Here is a 23,085-nt window from a genome sequence, read left to right on the forward strand (position 1 = left end):
CAGTGGCTTATTCCTGCAAAAATAGGAGCCCCTACCAATGCCCGAGGTGTCATGAGTGCCTCTGCTTCTTGTACCCAGTGGGACACACTCCTAGCTCCCAGATGGCTGGAATTGTGTGTAACAGACATACTTTGGAGAAACTATCCATCACTAAGTGTTTCTAGACCACCCTAGCAGGGTTTTAGTTTTAACTCCTATCTCCTTAGCTGATAAAACTTAAATGGATCTTATTTTCATGTCTTTGCTGATTTGGCCTGTCTTATAGTTAGTGTTACATGTTTACACTAAGCAGTCTGGAAGAAAGAAATCTTATTCATGCCACATAAAAGATTTAAAGTTTTTTAAATCTCTATTTCCACAGTTCCTTGCACAGAACTATCTTTATCTACTGTAGGTGTTCAGTTCATGTTTATTATCTGGCATTTTAGAATAAAGGAGAGAATTTTTGATATTTTAATCCAGTTCAGTTCAGTCGCTCAGTCCTGTCTGACTCTTTGCAACCCCAGGAACCACAGCACGCCAGGCCTCCCTGTCCATCACCAACTGCCGGAGTCTACCCAAACCCATGTCCATTGAGTCGGTGATGCCATCCAACCATCTCATCCTCTGTTGTCCCCTTCTCCTCCTGCCCTCAATCTTTCCCAGCATCAGGGTCTTTTCAAATGAGTCAGCTTTTCGCATCAGGTGGCCAAAGTATTGGAGTTTCAGCTTCAGCATCAGTCCTTCCAATGAACACCCAGGACTGATCTTTAGAATGGACTGGTTGGATCTCCTTGCAGTCCAAGGGACTCTCAAGAGTCTTCTCCAACACAACAGTTCAAAAGCATCAATTCTTCAGCACTCAGCTTTCTTTATAGTCCAACTCTCACATCCATACATGACCACTAGAAAAACCATAGCCTTGACTAGATGGACCTTTGTTGACAAAGCAATGTCTCTGCTTTTTAATATGCTGTCTAGGTTGGTCATAACTTTCCTTCCAAGGAGTGTCTTTTAATCTAGTGAAAGTCATAAACTGGAAAAAAGTACAGATTAGCTCTCATAATAAAATAGTTTGCAAATCCACATTGGAAAAAAATGGCCCTGAAATTTTATAGGATTTTTTCTTTCAGATATACTTGTACATGGGCTTCCCAGGTGGCTCAGTGGTAAAGAATCCACCTACCAATGCAGGAGATGCAAGAGACTGGGGGTTCAATCCCTGGGTTGGGAAGATCCTGTGGAGGAGGAAATGGCAACCCAGTCCAGTATTCTTGCCTGGGAAATCTCATGGACAGAGGAGCCTGGTGGGCTACTGTCCATGGGGTCACAAAAGTCAGACATGGCCTAGTGACTAAACCAGCACCACCACCATACTTGCACATATGCAAAGTGATACAAGGTTTTCCAATTAATCCTCCTTTGTTATGTAGCCCAAGAATCTAAGGAACCCCAAGGCCCAGTAGGGGTTTTGGCTAGATAAATTGTGTCAAATCCATGTAATAGAATATCTTGAGCTGTTGGAAAGAATGAGGTGGTTTTTTTATCTATTGATATGAAAAAATTTCCAAGATATACCATTAGGTGAAGACAAGGTGCAGAATAGTGAAAATAGTATGCTTAACTATATCATGTATCTTCTACATGCTATTTATAGATTGACTCTCTCTGAAGGATACCCTGAAATCTGGTAGCAGGAGTTCCTGCCTGCCTGCAAGGGAACTTTCAGTCAGAGATGGGCTTTTTACCTACAGCCTTTTGTAACTTTTAATTGTTAAGCCCTGGGAGAATATTAACAGTTCAAGAAAATGACTTAAAAAATGTAAAAGTCTGTAGAAAAATTAATGTAATACATGACACAAGGAGAAAAATTTGGTCAGCTCTCTTATTTATTGGCCACCTCTTAAATGATAAACATACTTTTGTTTCAACATCATTGTCATTAAATGCCACAGTTTTTCCATGAAAACACTCTCCAGAGAGCCTTTTAAAAATATCTTACATTGGCATATGTTTCCATCATTCTTAAAACCATTCTAATCAATTAAATGCAGAAACGACCAAAGCCACTTGGTTTTTACCCAGAATACACTTGATGCAGATAAAATATGACTACAAAAACTTGAATCATTCTCTAGCTGGGAAATGTGTGAATAGAAATTAGAAATTAATTTTTGCCTGCATTGAAATTATAGTGTTTTTTTTTCCTCATTGAAAACTTGCATTTCTCCTTGCTTCTGTTTCCTTGCATTTCTCCCTGCTTCTGTTTCCTCCCCTCTCCTTTTTCCTATCTCTCTTCCCTTACTCTTTTTCTTTCATTCTTGCAAGCACTTTTCCGTTTTCCTCCTTATACTCTCTAGGACTTTCTCTCTCTCCCAGCCTTAAAGTCATGTGTCTTCTGTAAAGATGCCTTTTATACCAAGAACACGAACTTCTCGCTGTTGAGTATATAGTGCTAACTCCCTGTGAAAGATAAATGCGTCTCATGGCAGAAAATCATTTAATGATGTTATTTGGTTTTCCAGTGGGTCCTGAGTGACAGTCTAGCCCCCACTTAGTAGGCCTGAACAGCTGCACGAGGGGGCCCTGGGATGCACCAACCCTGGCTTCTGTACCAATCGCCTGACAGTGAGAACCCACCAACATTAAGATAAATAGCCAACCTAGAATTCTGCACACACTGTAAACAGCGCAGTCATGTAACCCATCTACACGGAGACCTTTCTGAGAGTAAAAGGGGCAGCTGTTGGTGACCACGCTGGACCAGCAGGCGTAGTCAGGACCGACCAGCACCTCGGCACTGAGATCCCCTGAACACAGACACCACCACTTGATGCAGATAAAATATAATTACAAAAGACCAAGGAGAATACTCACCGGTCACAACTCTGGGATTGTACTGATATGCACCTGCAGGGAAGAGAGTACAGCTCAGTTATTGCCACGGTCCCGAAGGCACTAATTTCTCTAAGCAGGAGAACTCCTGGACGGTTTGGCGCTCATCTTAAAGCCCTGAGAGATTCACAACCGGCAAAATCAGACTCACTTTAGCACCGAACCAGGATCATTTGTTTCCACGCTGAGCCATGCTTAGGAATCAGAGGCGCATTTACAGAACATGCAGATTACCCAGCGAGCGTGCCCCCATCCCTCACACCGTGATTCCAGACGGCAGAAAGCTTCCTCCTCCCGTGTCAGGAGGAGGCAGATCTTAGTCAGATTCGCAGCAAAGGCTTTGCCATGCAGCTTAATATGGGGGGAGACAGTTCTCTTCCGGCTGAAGCAGGGTGGAGCATAGAACACAGGCTGGAGGGAGAAGGCTGTGGCAGAGAGCAGGAGGCAGAGGGTCACACAGTCGTCCCGATTTTGAATTGAATGGTGTGATGGGATCGGCCTACTCTGGATCTGCGTCCGTGTCTCAGAAGCAGCCCCCGGGAGCTGCGCTCTCCTCCAGCAGGCAAAGCCAGCACTAACCAGGCGTGTCCTGCAAGGCCGGGTGTGTGTGTTCCGGAGCCTTGGCTGCTGTCTGAGCTGGGACGTAGGTGGTCTCCTTACTGACTACCCCTGTGGTTCCCACAGGAGGAGCTGTGGATGGCAACCTGGAGCCTGGTCCAGTAGCTGGCCTTGTGGCCACTTTGGTGTCTGACTTGGAAGTAAGATCAGGCTCTGCAGGGGAGTGCAAGACATGGACAATGAAAACATTGAGAACAGTGTCTTTTCTCAGCTTCAGAAGAGAATGGACCAACACCTTCTCCCGTGAGCCCACCCCGGCCAGTCCTCTCCCAGAAAACTCCTCCACAGCTCTGGGGGAAGAGCCCTTGAGTGGGTGACATCTTCGTCCGTTCTGAATGGCCAAGAGGCTTTTATGGACACTAGCGGATTTATGACTATTTATCATGGGCCACATAAGCTAACGATCTCAAAGATCTGAGTAGAATCAGGCACTGGAGAAGTGGTTACCAGGAGATCCAACTCAGACAAACAAGTGGAACTGAGGATTTCCCTCGTGGTCCATAGGATAAGTATCCACCTGCCAATGCAGCGAAGAGGGGGTTCGACCCCTAGTCTGGGAAGATCCCTCATGCTGTGGAGCAACGAAGCCAGTGTACCACAACTGCTGAGGCTGTGCTCCAGAGCCCACCAGCCTCAACTACTGAGCCCATGCTCTGCAATAAGAGAAGCCACGGCAGTGAGAAGCCTGAGCACCGCAACTAGAGAGAGCCCTCGCACAGCGACAAAAAACCAGTGCAACCAAAAAGTAAATGAACAAAAATAATTAAGAAGAGTGGAATGGTACTTGCCAAAGACATCAGGATGCTAATTTTGGTTTACTTTTTTCATACTGGCACAAAACTTTTGAAATAAGGGGAACCTGGGATTCAGCCCACCTGACCTTTAGAGAGTGGACCTGAGAGATGCGTCTTGGCTCAGCGCCCATCTCTGGGAGGAGGCTGAGCCGCCTGCCATGTGTTGAGGTCCTTGACCTCCCATCCCTCACTGGCCAGCAGCTGCCGCAACCCGTAGGGTGCAGTAGCACAACCCCGCTGTTCTGTTTCCGTGGTGAGTGGGTCTTCCAGTGTGATAATACAGTCCTGATGAGCCCAGCCCTGGAGCAGAAGCTGTGATCACACATCCTGGGCTATCCGGCCCCCTGTTAGGGCCTCTGCCCCACGCTCTCCCAGGCACGTGCACCAGAGGAGTCATCATGCCCTTTCACCCTCTGTCAGCACCTCGTAGGGCCCAGGCACTCTGCAGACCATGCTCCCCCTGACCCGGGGCAGGCCCATGAGATGCCCCTGGCCCCGGCACCCACCCTGGAGGTTACGCTCACACTGGAGATTTCTCTGCGTGGCTGAAATCTGCCAAATGCTTGGGGCACGAAAGCCAGGCTGAGGGAGGTCCCTCGAGCCAGCTGTGACTTGGGTCAAAGGGGTTGTGGGCACCCCAGCCTCTTCCTTCTATTTGTCATCAGCTCAGTAACTGGGAGGAAACCCTTACTCCACCCCGCCACCTTCCCTTCAGCGATGGTTCTCAGCCGTGTCCCCCTGAGGGTCCCAGGAAAGCTTCTGGAACTCCAGTAACTAGGCGCTCCCCAGACCACCCAGAGTTCCAGAAGATCTCAGTGAGCATCCTCACTTAAGAACTGGCTCTCGAGGGAGGTGGCCCGAGAAGCGCTATCAACCACCGTGGGATGGCTGTGCCTGGAGGGAAAGGAGGAGACGGGGCCAGGAGAAGCCTGGCCCTGAGGCTTCCCTGATGGCTCAGTGGTAAAGAAGCCACCTGCCGACGCAGGAGACGCAGGTTTGATCCCCGGCCCAGGAAGCTCCCACATGCCGCAGGGCAACTAAACCGAGATGCCACAACTAGTGAGCCAGCGCGCTAGAGCCCTCGAGCCACAACTCCTGATCCACAAGCTGCAACTTCTGAAGCCTGGGCGCCTGGAGCCTGTGCTGCCGCAGCAAGAGAAACCACAGCAATGAGAAACCCATGCACCACAACTCGAGCATAGCCCTTGCTCGCCGCAGCTAGAGAAAAGCCTAAGCATCAACAAAGACTCAGCACAGCCAAAATAAATGAAAAATAAATAAAAACCTCACACTGGGTAACGGGCCACAGAGAATCAGGGGTCAAGAGAGGGTGTCAGAAGACACAGGGCAAGTCTTCCCAGGATATTTTGCATCCAAGAGCTCAGATTTTCTTAACAGAGCAGAGGAAACTAGGGTAGAGTTTGCCTAAGACTCGGTCAAAATGCAGAACCCTGGCAGCTTTGTGCAAGTGTCTGTACCAAAACAACCATGGGTAGGGTTGTTGGGAGATGGTGTGCCTCGGTCTCTCCCAGTTCTGCACATCTTGCCAGCGGAGGCGCCATCTTTTCCAGGATGCTTAGATGGCCTTGGCAGGTGGAGACAGTGCCTCCCCCTGGAGCACAGGGCAGATGTGTTCACACCAACAGTAAAACAACAGGCTCCTGCTCAGGCTCCCTCCTCTCCAGGGATGTCCACCGCCCACACAGGCACCCGCTTAGGCCTGTTTAAGACACATGGGGACGAGGGACTTGATGAAATCTGCCAGTGGCCCTGCTGCCTGCAGTACCAAGTAAGAGAGTCCTCCGTCTCCGATCCAGGAGGGTCGGGTTTTCTGCCAGTGCCCATGAGGCCCAGGAAGGCTGATATGCAAGGTGGGCAGAACCTCAGCCCCCTGTTCCCCACCCCCCTCATTCTTGAAGCTATGCATCTGAAACGAGGTGTGATCCGGCCTAGTAAGAGTGGATTTTAAACCATTGTGAATTGTGCACCCGTGAAGCCTGGCTGTCAGGCAACTTTGGTTGAAAAGAGAAAATGAAGCTAATGTCAACTCTTATCCTTGACGTGAATAAGGGGTGTTTGCGGTGGAACCCCGGCAGTGGCCCACGGATCTGCAGGCTCTCTGTGGACCCAGGGCAGCCGGGAATGGGGGTCCTGAGAGGGTCTGCGGCATTCCTACCTTTTCCGGAGGGGGTGGGGCTCTCTGGCTCTGGGGTCAACCCTGTTGGCGCTGCTGTGGAGGGTGGCCTTTGGTCACTCAGGGAGGGGTCTCCTAGAGAGAGGATAACCACACGGCATTTATGATCCCGAGGGTGGAAGCTGGGGTGGCTTCAGGACTGGATGTAGATAAAAGAATAATAAGTGTATAATTTAAATAAACAATATGTTTATAATTTAAAGTGGACACATTTGGCCACCCAGGCCTAGCCAGACACACAGGAGATAAACAGCTGTTGGTCCGCAGTTCGCAGAGCAAACAGACTGCACAAGTTCAGTGGTAAGTGTCTTGTCTTTGGCTAGAATGATGGCAATGATATCAACTCAGCTTTTTAATGCTGGCTTTTCCATGAGAAAACAAACGATTACTCAATGGATTGTTTTTGGCACAGGTTGCTGGGGATCATGGAAGGAGTGGTTAGTAGTCAAAGGTGGGGCTTTGGGGGCTAAGACTTAAAGGTTCCCCCAGTCTTCGGTTCTAAACATCTATGATTCTAGGCTTACCCCCATCTTTCATTCCCCCTGCCCCACCCTGCAACCCACCCTGTTCAGTTCAACATCCTTGATTCATTCACCCAGAGGAACTGGAACATTGAGGAAACGCCCGCTTTCTCTACAGTAGGAAGCCCTGAATTTTACCCCTGGACTACAGTTCCAGTGGGTCCCCGGGCTAGACTGAGGAAGACAGCTGTGCTCTCCCCAAAGTTACTGCTCAGACCTGGCCTCACCCAGCCCGTTCCCATGGTCCCAACGGTCCATGCGGTGGGCACCCTGTTCCCAGCCCAGCGATGCCTCTGCTACAAGCAGAAGGCTTGCCTGGCCTCTGAGCCCTGCACGGTGGCCACGCGGTGGCGGGACAGGGGCACAGGGTGATCTCAATACTACAGATTCAATAGGAAGACTGGCTTTTCAAGGAGTCTCCCCGCCATGAATCTGCTCTTGAACAACCCCGTTTGTCTGCTTTCCCCAGAGAGGAGCTGAGACTGTCCACAAATGTTACGTGAGATCGTATCCCACCTGGACACACACCATGTGTTCAGTAACTATTTAACTCATCCTTCTCTTGGAAGGCTATGCTCCTTCCTTCTCTAGAGTACAGGGCTTAGTCTTCCTGAAAATAACACTGCTGGCTTCCACTCTAACATTCTTTGACTTCTCCCGGCATGGTTTTCCAGCTGTGGATTTTTTTTCTCTTTAAAGGTGGGGCAGTTCCATAGATGTCTCCTCATTCTTGGTCTGGAGCTCCGGCTGGATCCCAAATGATGTCTGGACCAGGAGATCTCTGCTCCATGGGTCTCTCCACTTCTCTCAGGGCAGGTGCCAACAGGAGGAAGGGCAGTGATTTCCCTGTGGGCTGTCCCCTGGGGAGGAATCGGGCAGCCCGCCAGGGAGCAAGGTGCTGTGAGCAAACATCTCTGTCTGTAGCCCAGTTCTTGCTTCTGTGATCTAAAGCACTGATGGTAATAATAGTTAATATTTACCAGAGTTTGTTTACTCCTCCTACAACCCCCCATGTTGAAAGGCCCTGATGAATCAGGCCCATTTTCTTGATGAGGAACCAAGAGATCCAAGACATTGAGGCCCTTGCCCAAGGTCTCATGGATGGTTATGTGGCAGAGTCAGGATTTGAACCCAGAACTGTGTGACCCCCAGAGCCCATACAGTTCCCCCTCTTTGAGGTGTGTTTAGAGGCGCATTGGTTTATTTAGCCTCAGTCCTCAACCCAGACGTCTAGGCTCCCTCATCAGCTGCCCGTACTGCGGTCTGCTCTCTGCGTGGCCGTGGCAAAAGGGGTAGAGGGACAGTGCTGGGACAGCCACTTACTGATGCACTTGAGGTTGGGAGTGGTCCAGTGGGCGACTTTCGCGGTCTCGTTAAACACACACTGGGTCAGGCTGGAGGTCCCAGCTTTACGCTTGAAGCCAGAATTACAAACATACCGCTCCCTGGAGTTGATGCTGTAATTCTTGACCCGGATGTCTGCATGCTCCACAGATGTGGGAGTCGGGCAGGTGATGCCTACAAAAGTGTAGATGAGAGGGAACATGTGAGCAGATTGCAGCTTGCTCTGCGGGAGGCTCAAGTGGAAGTCAGTCACTTTAAACCTGAGGGACCCTAGGGATCCACCCCCAGATTCAAGCATGTGGAAGATGCCGAGTAAGGGCGCCCACCGTCTGGAAGTGGTCCAGGATCTTGCTTTAAGAGCCAGCCATTGAGCATCATTCGAGCCTCGGGGGTCATCAGCGGAGACCCCTCTCCCTGCCCTCCACCCCCGTTAGTCTCCAGCCTCCATATCTCTCAAACATATCCACCTCTGTCTCTCTCTACCCTGCCTCTCTTGCCTGAACAACAGCAAAAGGCTCCAGGTTGCTACCTTTAACAAACCTTTAATCCATTTGCACAAGGCAGATGGCATCATCTTCATTTTTTAAATAGTTTATGTATTTATTTCTTTGGCTGCACCGGGTCTTAGTTGTGGCATTCGGGATCTTTAGTTGTGGCATGTGAGATCTTTAGTTGCAGTATGTGAGATCTAGTTCCCCAACCAGGGATGAAACCCGCCCCCCCACCCCACCCCCCGCATTGGGAATGTGGAGTCTTAACCACTGGACCACCAGGAAGTCCCCAGCAGCATCTTTATAAATGCATATTTGATGACTTCACTCTTTCCTGGTTGCCCACTGCCATCTTTCCTAAGCTGAGTTTAATGTCACTTCCTTAGGAAAGCCCTCCCTCACCCCTACAGTCCCCTGAGTCCCAGAGTTCTGTGCCCTTTTCCTCTGTAGTGGGGTCCATCCACAGCTGTATTTAAGACACAGAGCCTTAAGGAAGCCTCTGCTGTTCCCGTCTGCCGCTCCAGCTATTCTTGCCCCTGGCCACACTAGCCTTTGACCCCTCACCACCCCCCATGCCTTCACCATGCCCCTCTGCCTCCCCCCACCCCACCCTTCCTAGCTTAGTTCAATGCCACTTCCTCGGGAAAGCCCTCCCTCACAAGGGTCCTCAGTTCTTACAAGGTGAGGACCCAGCCAGGTTACCACCTTTCCTCCAAAGTGGCCTCCTTTAAGACTGAGTCCCACTCAAAGCCAGGAAGAGTTTATTGCAGCTCAAGTTTCAAAGCAAGATTTTCCTGTAGCCACTTGAAACAACTGTATGATTTCTTAATGCTCTTTTCCTTATCAATTCAGTACATGATTAGGTTTTCTTGTGCATGGAAGAGATGGGAGAACTCATTTCTGAGGGCAAGCCTTGCATGTGTGAGGCAGTCGAGGCAGCTGAGGGTGGGCTATGCTGGAGGCAAAGTCCCACGGAGAGAAATTCCTCAATAGCATTTGCCATTGTCCTGGAGGCTCCCTTCTCAGTTACTGAAGGGTGTGTCTATGTGGAGTGGCTCGTTGGTTGGGTGCCTGGCTGCCCACAGCTGCCTGGGGAGCTGACCTCTGGGTTCCCGGGTTAGGAAACGAGAAATGAGTAAGTCTCCACTGAGCCCCTGGAGCATCAGGAGGCAAGAGAAGGGAGTGAAGTAATCTTTCTGCCAGGGAGGGACTCTGAGGGGAAGACTGAATGTAGCGCCAGTTGGATTCACAGACTGGAGGAGGAAGGCACCTTAACTGCCCCTGTGCCAGGGGTCAGCAAACTAGGGCCCAAGGGCCAAATCCAGCCTGCCATATACTTTTGCCAATAAAGTTTTATTAGCACACAGCCTTGCTCATTCATTTATGAAGATAGAGGCTTTCACTCTGCAACAGCAGGACCGAATTGTTGCAACAGAGATCTAAATTATTTACTTCCTGGCCCCTTTCAGGAATAGCCTGCCCCAGGCTGTGTAGCCTTGAAACAAACCACTGCCCTTGTTACTTCAGTGCATAAATAACTTTCTTTTTTTTTTCCCAGCTGAGTGAGTCAACACAGAACTAATGCAGTCCTCTGAGTAACTGAAGTTGACAAAAGTAATATTGCCTTGCCAAAAAAGAAAAACCTCCCCACATGGCAAAACTCCATGTAAGTCAGAAGACAAATGACCAAACTGGAAAAAAAAACAAACTGCATTTTCTTTTCTTTCTTTTTTTTTTTTCAGATAAAAAATTTGTTTATTTAATTTGCTAAAATGGAAGGATCATTGCTTTACACAAACTGCATTTTCTATCACATAGGGTTAACTTCTCTCGTGTCAAGAGCTCCTGAAAGTCAATCAAAACACTTCCAATCCCAAGGAAAAATAGGAAAAGAGTATAAACAGGAACTTGACAGAAAAGGAAATACAAATGTTTTTAACTATATTTAAAAAATACTCAACCTCAGTCATAATGAAGGAAATGTAAAATAAAACTACCTAAGACAGTGATTTCAGTTCTCAAGTTGGAACAGAGCCAGGAGTTGGTTACTACACCATTACTTGCATGTTGCTTATACAGCCCCAAGGGAGACATACTTGCAATCTAAATACTCATGCATTTTGATCCTGCAATTCTGTTCTCAGGGATTTTATTTTACAGCTATATCTGCATTCCTGTGAAACGTTATTACAACACTTATGCACATACCCTTGAACTCAGCAGTTCCACCTGTAGGATTTGCCTTCCTGGTGTATTTATGAAGTGAGTGTGTACAACGTTATCCATTATAATAGCCAGTAAATCGCCTTGTATGTCGTCAGTAGGAGAATAAATAAATTACAACAGAGATTATAGCACCACTGTACCATGAAGTCCTACCCAGCTCTTTACAATAGAAATTAGAAAAAAAAAAGAAAGTTGTTTATGCACTCAAGTGGAGAGATTTCCAGGATAAACTGTTAGGTTTGGAAGAAAAGGAACAGAGCACTGTATATTATACACTACCCTCAGTGAGAAATGAAGCAACACATTTATCCAGTTTTTTGTTTATACATAAAATCTGCAGAAGTATACACAAGAAACGATTCACACTGGAGGTGAGGTAGCTGAGAGGTAAGATTGCTGCCTTTTCACGCTTTCTGGATTTTTTTTTTTTTCATTTGTTTTTTTGCTTTCTGGATTTTTAATGGTGCAAATGCTTTACCCATTAAAAATGCTTCTGAAATGTTTTGTAATTCTGTTTCTTCTGCTGATGTTTACACAGGTTTTTTTTTTTTTTTTTTTTTTTCCACGATATATGCTGGAGTAACAATCAAAATAGCTAGCAACCAGACAGTGGCCTGATTCAGACAGCAAACAATCAGAATAGTTGCTGGCATTAACCAGGAACTGGTGGAGTGACCACAGGCCACAAATCAAAAGCCACACCAATGATGAGGACTGGCAGAATATCAGTCATGTAGATATACTATATACTGTTTTAAATACATGAAATACTTCATAATAAAAAAGTAGGGGATGGGATTTAAAAATACCCCACCACAGGAAGTCAGAAACCACAGGACAAAACGTGTTCATTGCTTTTACTGTAACACCATGCCGCCTCTGCGTGGAGCCCTAGCTTTCCGCTTTCCTGCCTGACCCTCTGCCCAGGGCTTGCCCATCTTCTCCTTCAGAAAGCGCCCTCTGGGTTCCCACACTCCCCAGCTGCTAGCCTAGGTGCAGATGTCAGAGAATCCCTGCCAGAGTCAGTGGGACACGCACCCAACCTCTCAGGGCCACCGCTTCCTGAACCCCTCCTGCCACATCCTGCTGGCGAGGAGGGCCTCTTTAGATATCAAATCAGAGGGAGCCAGTTCCAAATTCAGAGTGTGGTTGGAACAGTCGACGGTCAAGTGCTCAGCAGTCTGCAGACAGGCCAGCCCACCACTGGGTCAGCTGTCAGACCCTCCCCTCCTGCTTCAGGGTGTATTGCCAAGGTGTCAGCATCCTCATACCTGAACACACCTGAGCACACCTGAGTCCAGTGGGTCAGTCACTCCAGGCTTTACTTTGGTCTTCCTAGTCTCAGAAGGGAAAATAGCTTGTTTGATTTTCATTCTTAATTCAACCCTGACTCTTCTTTTAAAACCCCATCAACATCTAATATTAGATTTTTAAAATATTTATGTACTTATTTAGGGTGCACTGGGTCTCAGTTACCGCATATAGCATCTAGTTCCCCAATCAAGGAGCATGAAGCCTTAGCCATTGGACCACAAGAGAGGTCCCTAATATTACATTTTAAAAACTCTAATATCCAGCTTGCTGTCCTTTGTCACTCCATCCTGATGCTGACAATGCTGTCTTTACTTACAGTGATTCTATAGTGGACACAGCATTTTCATTCCCTTTTCAATGAGATCATAAGATAATCATTATTTTAATGTATCAGTTTTCTAAAAAGAATTTTTTTTTTCCTATTAACTTGTGTGAAAAGAGTTCATGGGAGAAGCGATCTGGCTGTTTAGGCATACTTCCTTCCTCCTCCTCTCTCTCCATCTGAAGTCTGGGTTGCATCTTGCTCATCTGAATCCCTTCCCAAACATTTTTATTCGCCTTGTAGTCCTCAAGTTCAGCTCCATCCACTGATTCCAATTTCAAATCATATTTTGAATCTCTTGATCTTTCCTTGGTCACCTTTTTTTTTTTTGGCTCTTCACTGTTTCTATGTTGTTTTCAGATTTGAGATTGTGTGTCAGCAAATTGTCCTACATCTTCTAAATCTGGAAATCCTTTCCTCCATTTAGGCAGTGGATTTCAGCTTTGAGTGTTTGTGGCACTCTGAAATAAAACATTTGCCCTGTCACTCGAGGGGATTTAAAAAGTTGAGGCCATGGCAACCGTGTCAGTAAGAGCCACAAAGAATCACTGCTACAGTGTAAGGACACCGTGCTAGTATGTCATTCTGCAGAGCTGCCTGCTATGTGGGTGGGACAGTTCATTGCATGTATAAGTACCTAAATTTATGGCATATGTAATAATTCTAAGTTTTGGGCAGGCTTCAGTAAATAGGCAGTCTTCTCCATGGTGGTCTGACTTCACCTTAGATGCGTAGTTAATCTGTGACACAGTAAAGATGTGTGTGAGCGCCCTGGCAGGACGGAAGGAGCATTCCTGCTCCTTTGCACTTGGGGGATGGCTGCCCTTGCAGCTCCCGCTGTCTCTCATCTGCGGCTCCCAGGGGTGGCAGAGCAGCTCCTCCAGCCCTGTGACCCTTTGCTGCAGCTTCTCCCGCCTTTGGGCCAGGTGTGCCCAGCTCCAGGATGAGGAGCGCCCCTTGTGGAAGCTGGAGTCTCACAGGGAAGATGAAGGACCCACATGGGTTCCAGCTCTGCCTCTCAGCTCCCACGTGGCTCTTGCTTCCCCCTGTTTTATGTCCATCTTCCCACAGGACCATGACCTGGAGGCTCCAGCTTCAGACGCAGAAAGGACAGCTTACCTAGATGGTAACCGGCTCCCACAGCAGCAGGAGGTGGTTCTGTTCCTCTTCGATTCTTTGGACCACAGTCCTGACCAACACAGTCTCAAAGTATCTTCCCACAGTTGGTTACTAGTTACAATGGGGAAAATGGTAACTACATTGCTTCCCACAATTGGTTACTAGTTACAACAGGGAAAATGGTAACTACCTCAAAGAAAGCTGACAACTGCCACCTGAACCAAGTGATCAGACATCACAGGGACTTCCCCCTGGTGGTCTAGTGGCTATGACACTGCGTCCCCAGTGCAGGGGGCCTAGGTTCGATCCCTGGTCAGGGAACTACATCCTGCATGCTGCAACTAACGATCCCACACGCTGCATGTGGGAACTACATCCTGCATGCCGCAACTAAAGATCCCACATGCTGCATGTGGGGACTACATCCTGCATGCCGCAACTAAAGATCCCACATGCTGCATGTGGGGACTACATCCTGCATGCCGCAGCTAACGACCCCACATGCTGCATGTGGGAATTACATTCTGCATGCTGCAGCTAACGACCCCACATGCTGCATGTGGGAACTATATCCTGCATGCTGCAACTAAGACCCGGTGTGGTCAAACAAATAAACTAAATATTAAATAAAAAGAAGTAATATCACCAACATGGGGTTATATAGCTGTCATATGCCTCCTGATCTGATTCACTGCTAAGGACACAGGATCACATCTGTGGTCTCCCTCCCCCAAATCCATAACCTGAATCTAACCATGAGGAAACATTCAGAATGTTCCAGACTGAAAGAGGCCAAAGAGATATGATAGCTAAATGTTACATGTGGTCCTAGATTAGATCCAGAATTAGGAAGAAAACAGCTAAAAGGACATTAATGGGACAACTGATAAAATTTGAAAAAAAGGACCTCGTATTAGATAATATTATTATGCCAAGATTAAATGTCCTAATTTTGATAGTTGTACTGTCATCTGGTAAGAGTGTTGTGTCTTAGGAAGGTATGTAAGAAAATGTGTTCTTAGGAAATATACAATGAAATATCTAGGCATAAATATTTCAAGCATAACATAGCAAACAGTTTAGATGCTTCAGAAGAAGATGTACATATGATATAAATATGCAAATGTACATATATTTAGAGAGAGGGGGAAACAGTAAATAAAATGCTGGTCCAGTGGTCAGGAATCTGCTTTGCAGTGCAGGGGACATGGGTTTGATCCCTGGTTCGGGAACTAAGATCCCACATGCCACAGAGCATCTAAGTCCATGTGCCACAAGTAGAGAATCTGCACCACAATCTCGCATGACGCAACTAAGACCCGACAAACCATAGAAATAAATTTTAAAAAAAGAAAATTGGGCAAAATGTAAACAGTTGGCAAAGCTGGGTACAAGGTATTCAGAAGGTCTTTGTACTGTCTTTACAACTTCCTGGTGAGTTTGAGGTTGTATCGGAATAAATAAAGGTTAAAAAGTAAGTAAACATCCAAATGAAAAGTAGCTGAGTGGTGCCTGGGGCCCTTTCCTTGAGATTTCCTCTTGAAGGAAACTCTAGGGGCCCTCTATAGCTCAGGCCACCATTACCTTTTGGTCAGGAAAATCTTCTTTGATTATTTCCCTCACTGTGATTTTCATGGTGCTGACTGCCCCTCGTTACCTGTCCTCTCTTCACACCTTTTGACGCTTCTTCCTCATTTCCCCGGGGCCAGTAGTGGTGCTTCCACTCTTTCTACACTTGGTCTTTTTTTTTTTTTTTTTTTAATATTTATTTATTTTGCTGCTCTGGGCCTTTTTAAAAATTTTGATTATGTTATTTTTTTATTCTTGGCTGTGCTGGGTCTTTGCTGCTGCATGGGCTTTTCTCTAGTTATGGTGAGCCGGGGCTCCTCTAGGTGCAGTGCTGAGCTTCTGATTGCCGTGGCCTTTCTTGTTGCTCTAGGGCCCGAGAGCTTCAGTAGTTGCGGCTCTAGAGCACAAACTCAGTAGTTGTGGCACACAGGCTTAGTTGCTCTGCAGCATATGGGATCTCCCCGGAACAGGGATCGAAACCAAGTCTCTGGCATGGGCAGGCAGAGTCTTTACCACTGAGCTACCAGGGAAGCCCTGCTCCGGGTCTTACCTGCAGCATGTGGGATCTTTTAGTTGCAGCTCGCAGGCTACAGCCAAGAGTTCTACATTGTCCCCGATGGGAGTGTTCGTCTCCATCAGGGCCGCACTGGAGGTCTTGCTCTGCCTCACCAACTGCTCTTTACTGCCTTTACCCTCCTCTTCTACCCTCCTTGTCAGCGCGTCTCAGATGTGCACCAGAACCGTCTGGAGGGCCTGTGACAACACAGGGTACTGCGCCCTCTTCTTGGAACTCCTGAGTTAGCAGGTCCTGGGCAGGAGCCATGCATCTCACTTCCTAACCCTAACCCTAACAAGCTCCAGGTGATGACGATGCTGCCGGCCCAGGGACCATGCCCTCTGCTATTTAAAGGTGCAGAAGAGCCTCGGCACCACAGCAAGTTACTTTTCAGCATGGAATCTGCTTGTTCATACTTTTTCAGGTCCTGGTCTTGGTTCTATCAGGGAGGATTTCTTTTACAGGTTCTTCCAGCTGTGCTTTTCTGAATTTCTGTTCTAATACTTTTTCATTGGATCTAATTCTCCCCCACCTCCAGCTCAAAAATGTTCTGTGGGTGTGTTTGTGTGTGTCAAGCTTGACAGTACCACACCACAAAATCTTAAATTAAATCTCAGATTTTTGCTACCAAAATCCTAAATCTGTACCTGTGGGGCTTTGCTATATATGAACAGAGCTGGGGAAGTATTTAGAGGTGGAGGGGTGGGTTGAGTGGAGAGGGACGACCATAAAACTCAACCCTGGAAACATTTGACCATGACCAGCACAGATAGTCCCATAAAAACGCTAGACTCTGTTCTATGATAAAGTGTTCCTTCCTGCTGTGGGAGCCTGAATGGACCTTGGACCTTTGGACCTCTTAGGGTACATTACTGATGGCTGGACGGTCTGTCCAGTCCCAGAGGAGTAACTCCAGAGAATACAGCAGACGGGAGAGGGCTTAGCAAAGACGGGATTTAGTCGGCAAGAGAGTGTTTAGCTAGTTTCCTTCTTTATGCCAGGTCTGGTCTCTGGAGCTGACACCATTGTGGTCTTGGCCTTGGGAGAGTCTGTAATGTCAGAGTCAAGTGCTGAGCCTCTCTGCCAGAGGTTGTTCTGAAACCTTAGAAGGGGGGAGACTCAGAACCCCCGCCTCACCCCAAACACCATACATACAGTGACTCTCAGGACCAGTCCATTTCCTCGGAATTGCAAAGGCAAAGTGCTCAAAGCTGTACCTGTCTTTTTGTGACCAGCATATTTCAGTTAAAGGGCTTCCCTGGTGGCTCAGATGGTAAAGAATCTGTCTGCAGTGCAGGAGACCTGGGTTTGATCCCTAGATGGGGAAGATCCCTTGGAGGAGGGCATGGCAACCCATTCCTGTATTCTTGCCTGGAGAATTCCATGGACAGAGGAGCCTGGTGGGCTACAGTCCATGGTATCACAAAGAGTCGGACATGACTGAGTGACTAACACACTATTTCATTTAGCATAATCAATATTGTAGCATATTTCAAAACCTCCTTCCTGTTTAATGCTAAATATTGCACTGTATGTATAGACCACATTTTGATTGTTATTCATCTGCTGATGGACACTTGTGTTGCTTCCACGATTTACTTACTGTGAGTAATGCTGCTATGATCATAGGTGCACAAATATCTCTTTAAGACCCTACTTTCTTATCTTCGTTCCTCTGTATATAACGTATCTTTATTCTTTGATCATGATTTTCTCTTTCTCCGTATTTTTCAGCAGTCTGAACGTGATGTGTCTAGCATGAGATTGGGGCTTCCCTGGTAGCTCAGACAGTAAAGCGTCTGCCTGCAATTCAGGAGACCTGGGTTCAATCCCCGGGTCGGGAAGATCCGCTGGAGAAGGAAATGGCAATCCACTCCAGTACTCTTGTCTGGGAAATTCCACAGATGGAGGAGCCTGGTAGGCTACAGTTCACGGGATCGCAAAGAGTCGGACGTGACTGAGCAACTTCACTGAGCATGAGATTATTTCAAGGGGGTGGCATTCATCCTGCTTGGTGTTCTCTCAGCTTCCTGGATCTGTAATTGAATATCTTTTATAAATTTGGAGAAATTCTCAACTATTATCTCTTCAAATATTTCTTCTGCTCTATTCTCTTTTGTTTCTGGAGTTCTGGTTACACATATATTAAACCACTTCCTACTGTACCACAGCTCTTGGATATTCTGTTCTGTGTCTTTGTTTTCCCTCTCATTTTTGCTCTTTGTGTTGCTGTTAGAGTAATTTGTACTGACCTATCTTCAAGTTTTGGAGAAGGCAATGGCACCCCACTCCAGTACTCTTGCCTGGAAAAATCCCATGGATGGAGGAGCCTGGTAGGCTACAGTCCATGGGGTTTCGAAGAGTCGGACACGACTGAGCGACTTCACTTTCACTTTTCTTTATATTCAAGTTTACTGATTCTATTCTTGGCTGTGTCAAGTGCTCTGATAAGCTTGTCAAAGGTTTGCTTCATTTCTATTGTTTTTAAATTTTTTCTAACATTACCATTTGAGACTTTCTCATGATTTCCATTTCTCAGCTGAAATTCCCCCTTTACTCATGAATGCTATCTTTTCCATCTGAGCCTTTAACATATTAATGATATTGAGCTAGCGAAAAGTTTCCTTTGTTTTTTTTTTTTTTTTTCCCAAAAGATGGCTCTCATAGAGCTTAGCTGTCTTTAACTTCATTGGAAACAATTTTGTTAGATTGTATTGTGACAACTCATATCAGCATACATTTTTAAAAACTTATCAAAATTGGTGAATTTGTATGTAGCCATTTTAATATTGAAGACGGAAGAAAAAAGCAACATTTTTGGCATATCGTGCATTATTATTTCAGGAAAGGTAAAAGCACAACTGCAATGCAGAAAAATATTTGTGCAGTATGGAGACCATGCTGTGACTAATCGAACACGTCAAAAGTGGTTTGCAAAGTTTCATGCTGGAGATTTCTCACTGGATGATGCTCCATGATTGAGCAGACCAGTTGAAGTTGATAGTAATCAAATTGAGACATTAATTGAGAACAATCAATTATTTGTTATATCATGTAGGCGATTGCCAACATACTGAAAATATCCAAACCAAGGGTTGAATATCCCGTGCACCAGGTTGTTTATATTCATCGCTTTGATGTTTGGGTTCCACAAAGTTAAGCAAAAAAAGAACCAAAACCTTCTTGACTGTATTTCCACATGCGACTCTCCACTTAAATGTAATCCCTTCCATTTTTAAAACACATTGTGACAGGTGATGAAAAGTGGACACTGTAGAATAATGCAGAATGGAAAAGATAGTGGGCCAGGTGAAACGAACCACCACCAACCACACCAAAGGCCAGTCTTCATCCAAAGAAGGTGAAGTTGTGTATATGGTGGGATTGGAAGGGAGTCCTCTATTATGAACTCCTTCTGGAAGTTCAAACGATTAATTCCAACAAACACTGCTCCCAATTAGACCAACAGAAAGCAGCACTCAGCAAAAAGCGTCCAGAATTAGTCAACAGAAAATGCATACACATCAGGATAACACAAGATCACTGTTTCTTTAACACCCAGGCCAAAAACTGTTGCAGCTTGACTGGAAAGTTCTGATTCATCTGCCATATACACCAGACACTGCACCTTTAGATGTCCATTTATTTCAGTCTTTACAAATTAATGGGAAAACTTTCAATTCCCTGGAAGACTGACTGTATAAGGCACTTGGAACAGTTGTTTGCTCAAAAGATACAAAGTTTTGGGAAGATGGAACTATGAAATTGCCTGAAAAAAAATGGCAGAAGGTAGTGGAACAAAACAGTGAATACGTTGCTGAACAAAGTTCTTGGTAAAAAAAAAAAAAAAAGAAAGAAAGAAAAAAAAGAAAGTTCTTGGTGACGATGAAAAATGTGTCTTTTATTTTTACTTAAAAAACTGAAGGAACTTTTTGGCCAACCCAACAGTTTCTTTAATTTCCAGTCTGATAGTTTCAATTTCTGGGTCATTGGTGAGTCTTGCTTATTGCTTTCGATCCCTGGGTCGGGAAGATCCCCTGGAGGAGGAAATGGCAACCCAGTCCAGTATTCTTGCCTGGAAAATCCCATGGATGGAGGAGCCTGGTAGGCTATAGTCCATGGGGTCCCAAAGAGTCGGACACGACTGAGCAACTTCACTTTCACTTCATAGTGGGACTTTTCTGTTGTTGCGACATACAGACATAGAGTATGTTGAGACATATTTTTTTGTATGTCTCAATTTTTGATTGAATGCTTAATCATAGTTGTAGAACTGAGATAAACAGTATTTACGCCTGAAAGTGTGAACACTTCTAATGCTTAACTGATGACGTGGGGAAGGTTGAGTCAGTCAAGTCAGTTGTTGAATTGGATTTAGATTTTGTTGTTGCTACGGTTACCTTCAGAATATCATTGGCTTCAAATTCCCCCAGTTTTTTTTAGCGGGGGGTGGGGGAGGGCGGCGCAGGGCGGGGGCCGTGCTGGGTCTTGGCTGCACTGAGCAGGGTCTCCTCTCTCATTGCTGTGTGCAGGCTTCTCACTGCAGTGGCGTCTCTTGTTGCAGAGCATGGCTCCAGGGCACACACAGGTTTCAGTAGTTGCTGCTCCAGGCTCGAGAGCCAGGCTCAGTAGTTGTGGCACACACTCTTAGTTGCTCTGTGGCATGTGGGACATTCCTGCGCAGGGATCGAACCTCTGTCTCCTGCATTGGCAGGTGAATTCTTTACCACTGTGCCACCAGGGAAGCCCTCTTTTAGTCTTTTCTTGTGCTTAGGGTGGATTTGAGTAAACTCTGGGAGAAAACGGAGGGCAGGGATCCTGGCGTGCTGCAATCCAAGGGGCTGCAAACAGTCAGACACGACATAGTGACTGAGCAGCAACAAGTGCTTTCGAGTGGGGGCTAGAGTGGCGGGAGGTTTTTCTCAGTGTTCCTGCTCCACCCTCATCTTGTGTCCTTTTCAGTTTATCTAAACCGCAGGGGTTATCTCTCCACACTCCTGCCCACCCCGCCCTGGGCAGTTGACGGCTGCGCTTGTGACTTGGCGTTTGCTTGCTTGGATGGGGTGGGGTCAGGGGAAGCCGACTCTTGTCCGGGTCCAGCCTCAGTCTTAGGCAGGCCCGTTGTGCCTGGCGCTCAGGCTTGCAGCTTTCAGTCACATTGCTTTTTCCTTTCATGGCAGCCAACCACACCCTCGTTATCTTTAACAGGTTTTGTACATGAAAAAGCTTCCACCCCCTCCTCCAGCAGCAGCAGTAGTGGGCCTCCAGTGGTGTTGGTATAGGATCTGTACCCAGGACCAAGTATATGTGGGGTTATTTAGGGACTTGACATTCTGCTCCATTGATGTATTTGTCTATTTGTTCATCTAGACACCCAATACCTTGCTGTCTTGATTATTGTAGCTTTATTGTTGAAGTCAGGTAGTGTAAATCCTCTGACTTTGTTAATCATTTTCAAAGTTGACTTTGGTCCTTTACTGGGTTATCGAATCAGTATATCAATTTCTAACTGGAAAAAAAAAAGCCTGCTGAAAGTTTGATTGGAACTGCATTAAATTTATAGATCAAGTTGATGAAGAACTGACATCTTAATAGTACTGAGTCTTCTCAATACCCCCAAACACAGTCTTTCTTGATTTATTTAAGTCTTCAGTAATTTATCTCAGAAATGTTTTCTAGTTTTCAGTGTATCAATGTTGTACACCTTTTGTCAATGTGTCCCTAAGTACTTCACATTTTTACTACAACACAAATGACATTGTGTTTATTTCCGTTTCTAATTGTTGCTCATATTTTGTATATTGACCTTTGTAAATTGATTGTGTACTCTGCAACTTTGCTCAACTTATTCCATTAGCATTTTTGTAGATTCCATGGGATTTTCTACACAGATGGTCCCATAGAAATTTCATGATTCCCTTTCATTCACCATGTTGTCTTACTAACTGTAACGCTTTGCTATATTATTGTAGTGTTTGCTTTCAGATCTGTAGTATATGTCTTTACCTCATCACAGCTCACGCACAGGAGAAATCATACTACTTCACATGTATAGGATAAGAACCTTGAACAATACACTCTCATTTCTCTCCATCCAGCCTTTTGCTATTCTGTCAAATGTTTTGCTTCTACTTATAAACACCACAATATATTATTATTATTTTTACTTTAAACAGCTGATTACATATTTTATTGGCTACAGATTTTAATAGATGTTTTCTATGTCTTATTCATCATTTGTGGGTGTTTTGTTTCAGGCAAAATTTTTCGGGAATGTCTACTTTGTCATAAAGGAAGTCTACTTTCCATTGTGAACAGTGTGTATGTGTCTGTGCATGCTTAGTCTCTCAATTGTGTCAAACTCTTTGCAACGCCATGGACTGTAGCCCGCCAGGCTCCGGTGTCCATGGGATTTCCCAGGCAAGGATACTGGAGTAGGTTGCCATTCCCGTCTCCAGGGGATCTTCCCAACCCAGGGATCGAACCTGTGTCTCCTACATTGCAGGCGGATTCTTTACCACTGAGCCACCTGGGCAGCCAATCAACCACATACTGGCAAGTAACTCACTTTACAAAGCTAGACTCACACAATTGCAGTGGAGGTAACACATTTGATTGTGTCAATAATCTTCATCTCAGAAGCCTTAGTCACACCTTTTGATACTTCAATTATAATTTCTCTTCTCATAACATTGTTCTCTAGATGGTCAGTGAAGCAAATCTCACCTTGTTTCCAACACTGTAAGCTCCTGAATACAGTTCTCTGGTACTTATTACGGGAGCTAAGCCCAGTGTGTGATGGGTGTTTTCTGAAGTTAGTTTTTAGCTCATGAATCTACAGAATGGAATGGATGAAGTAATGGAAATGGGAGAAAATGTAAGATTCTTGGATTTTCAAAACTCTTGAGTAGGCAAAAAATATACATAACAAGTCCTAACGATTGTTTAAATGAAGTCACCAAAATATTTGTGTAGGGCCACACCTCTTTCTACTTCCCATAACCTGTGAATCAGACTTTTTTCTAACATGAGTAAGTGACCCTGGCCTACTCTCGAAACCAGAGTTCAAGAGTAGCAGGCTCCTCCCATTCTGTAAGAAAAGTCAGAATCCATTTCAGTATTTTCTGTCTCTTATTCTGCTGT

The 23,085-nt window shown here is 45.9% G+C and overlaps 1 protein-coding gene across 8 annotated transcripts in view; it reads right to left on the reverse strand.

Annotated features, from left to right (window-relative positions):
• Positions 1–23,085, reverse strand: part of IL15RA (interleukin 15 receptor subunit alpha) — a 37,974-nt gene that overhangs the window by 8,889 nt on the left and 6,000 nt on the right. For 3 of the 8 annotated variants that reach the window (XM_061126011.1, XM_061126010.1, XM_061126009.1), the window contains exons 2-5: positions 8,325–8,519; positions 6,463–6,555; positions 3,454–3,645; positions 2,857–2,889 (exon numbers count right to left, since the gene is read on the reverse strand). In XM_061126011.1, the coding sequence (XP_060981994.1) occupies positions 2,857–2,889; positions 3,454–3,645; positions 6,463–6,555; positions 8,325–8,519 (513 nt within the window). The remainder of the gene's footprint in view (positions 1–2,856; positions 2,890–3,453; positions 3,646–6,462; positions 6,556–8,324; positions 8,520–23,085) is intronic. The other 5 variants (XM_061126015.1, XM_061126014.1, XM_061126017.1 and 2 more) reach the window with 3 other exon arrangements.

This window comes from Dama dama, chromosome 23 (assembly GCF_033118175.1).
Source record: "Dama dama isolate Ldn47 chromosome 23, ASM3311817v1, whole genome shotgun sequence".
In the NCBI taxonomy this organism is placed as follows: Eukaryota; Metazoa; Chordata; class Mammalia; order Artiodactyla; family Cervidae; genus Dama; species Dama dama.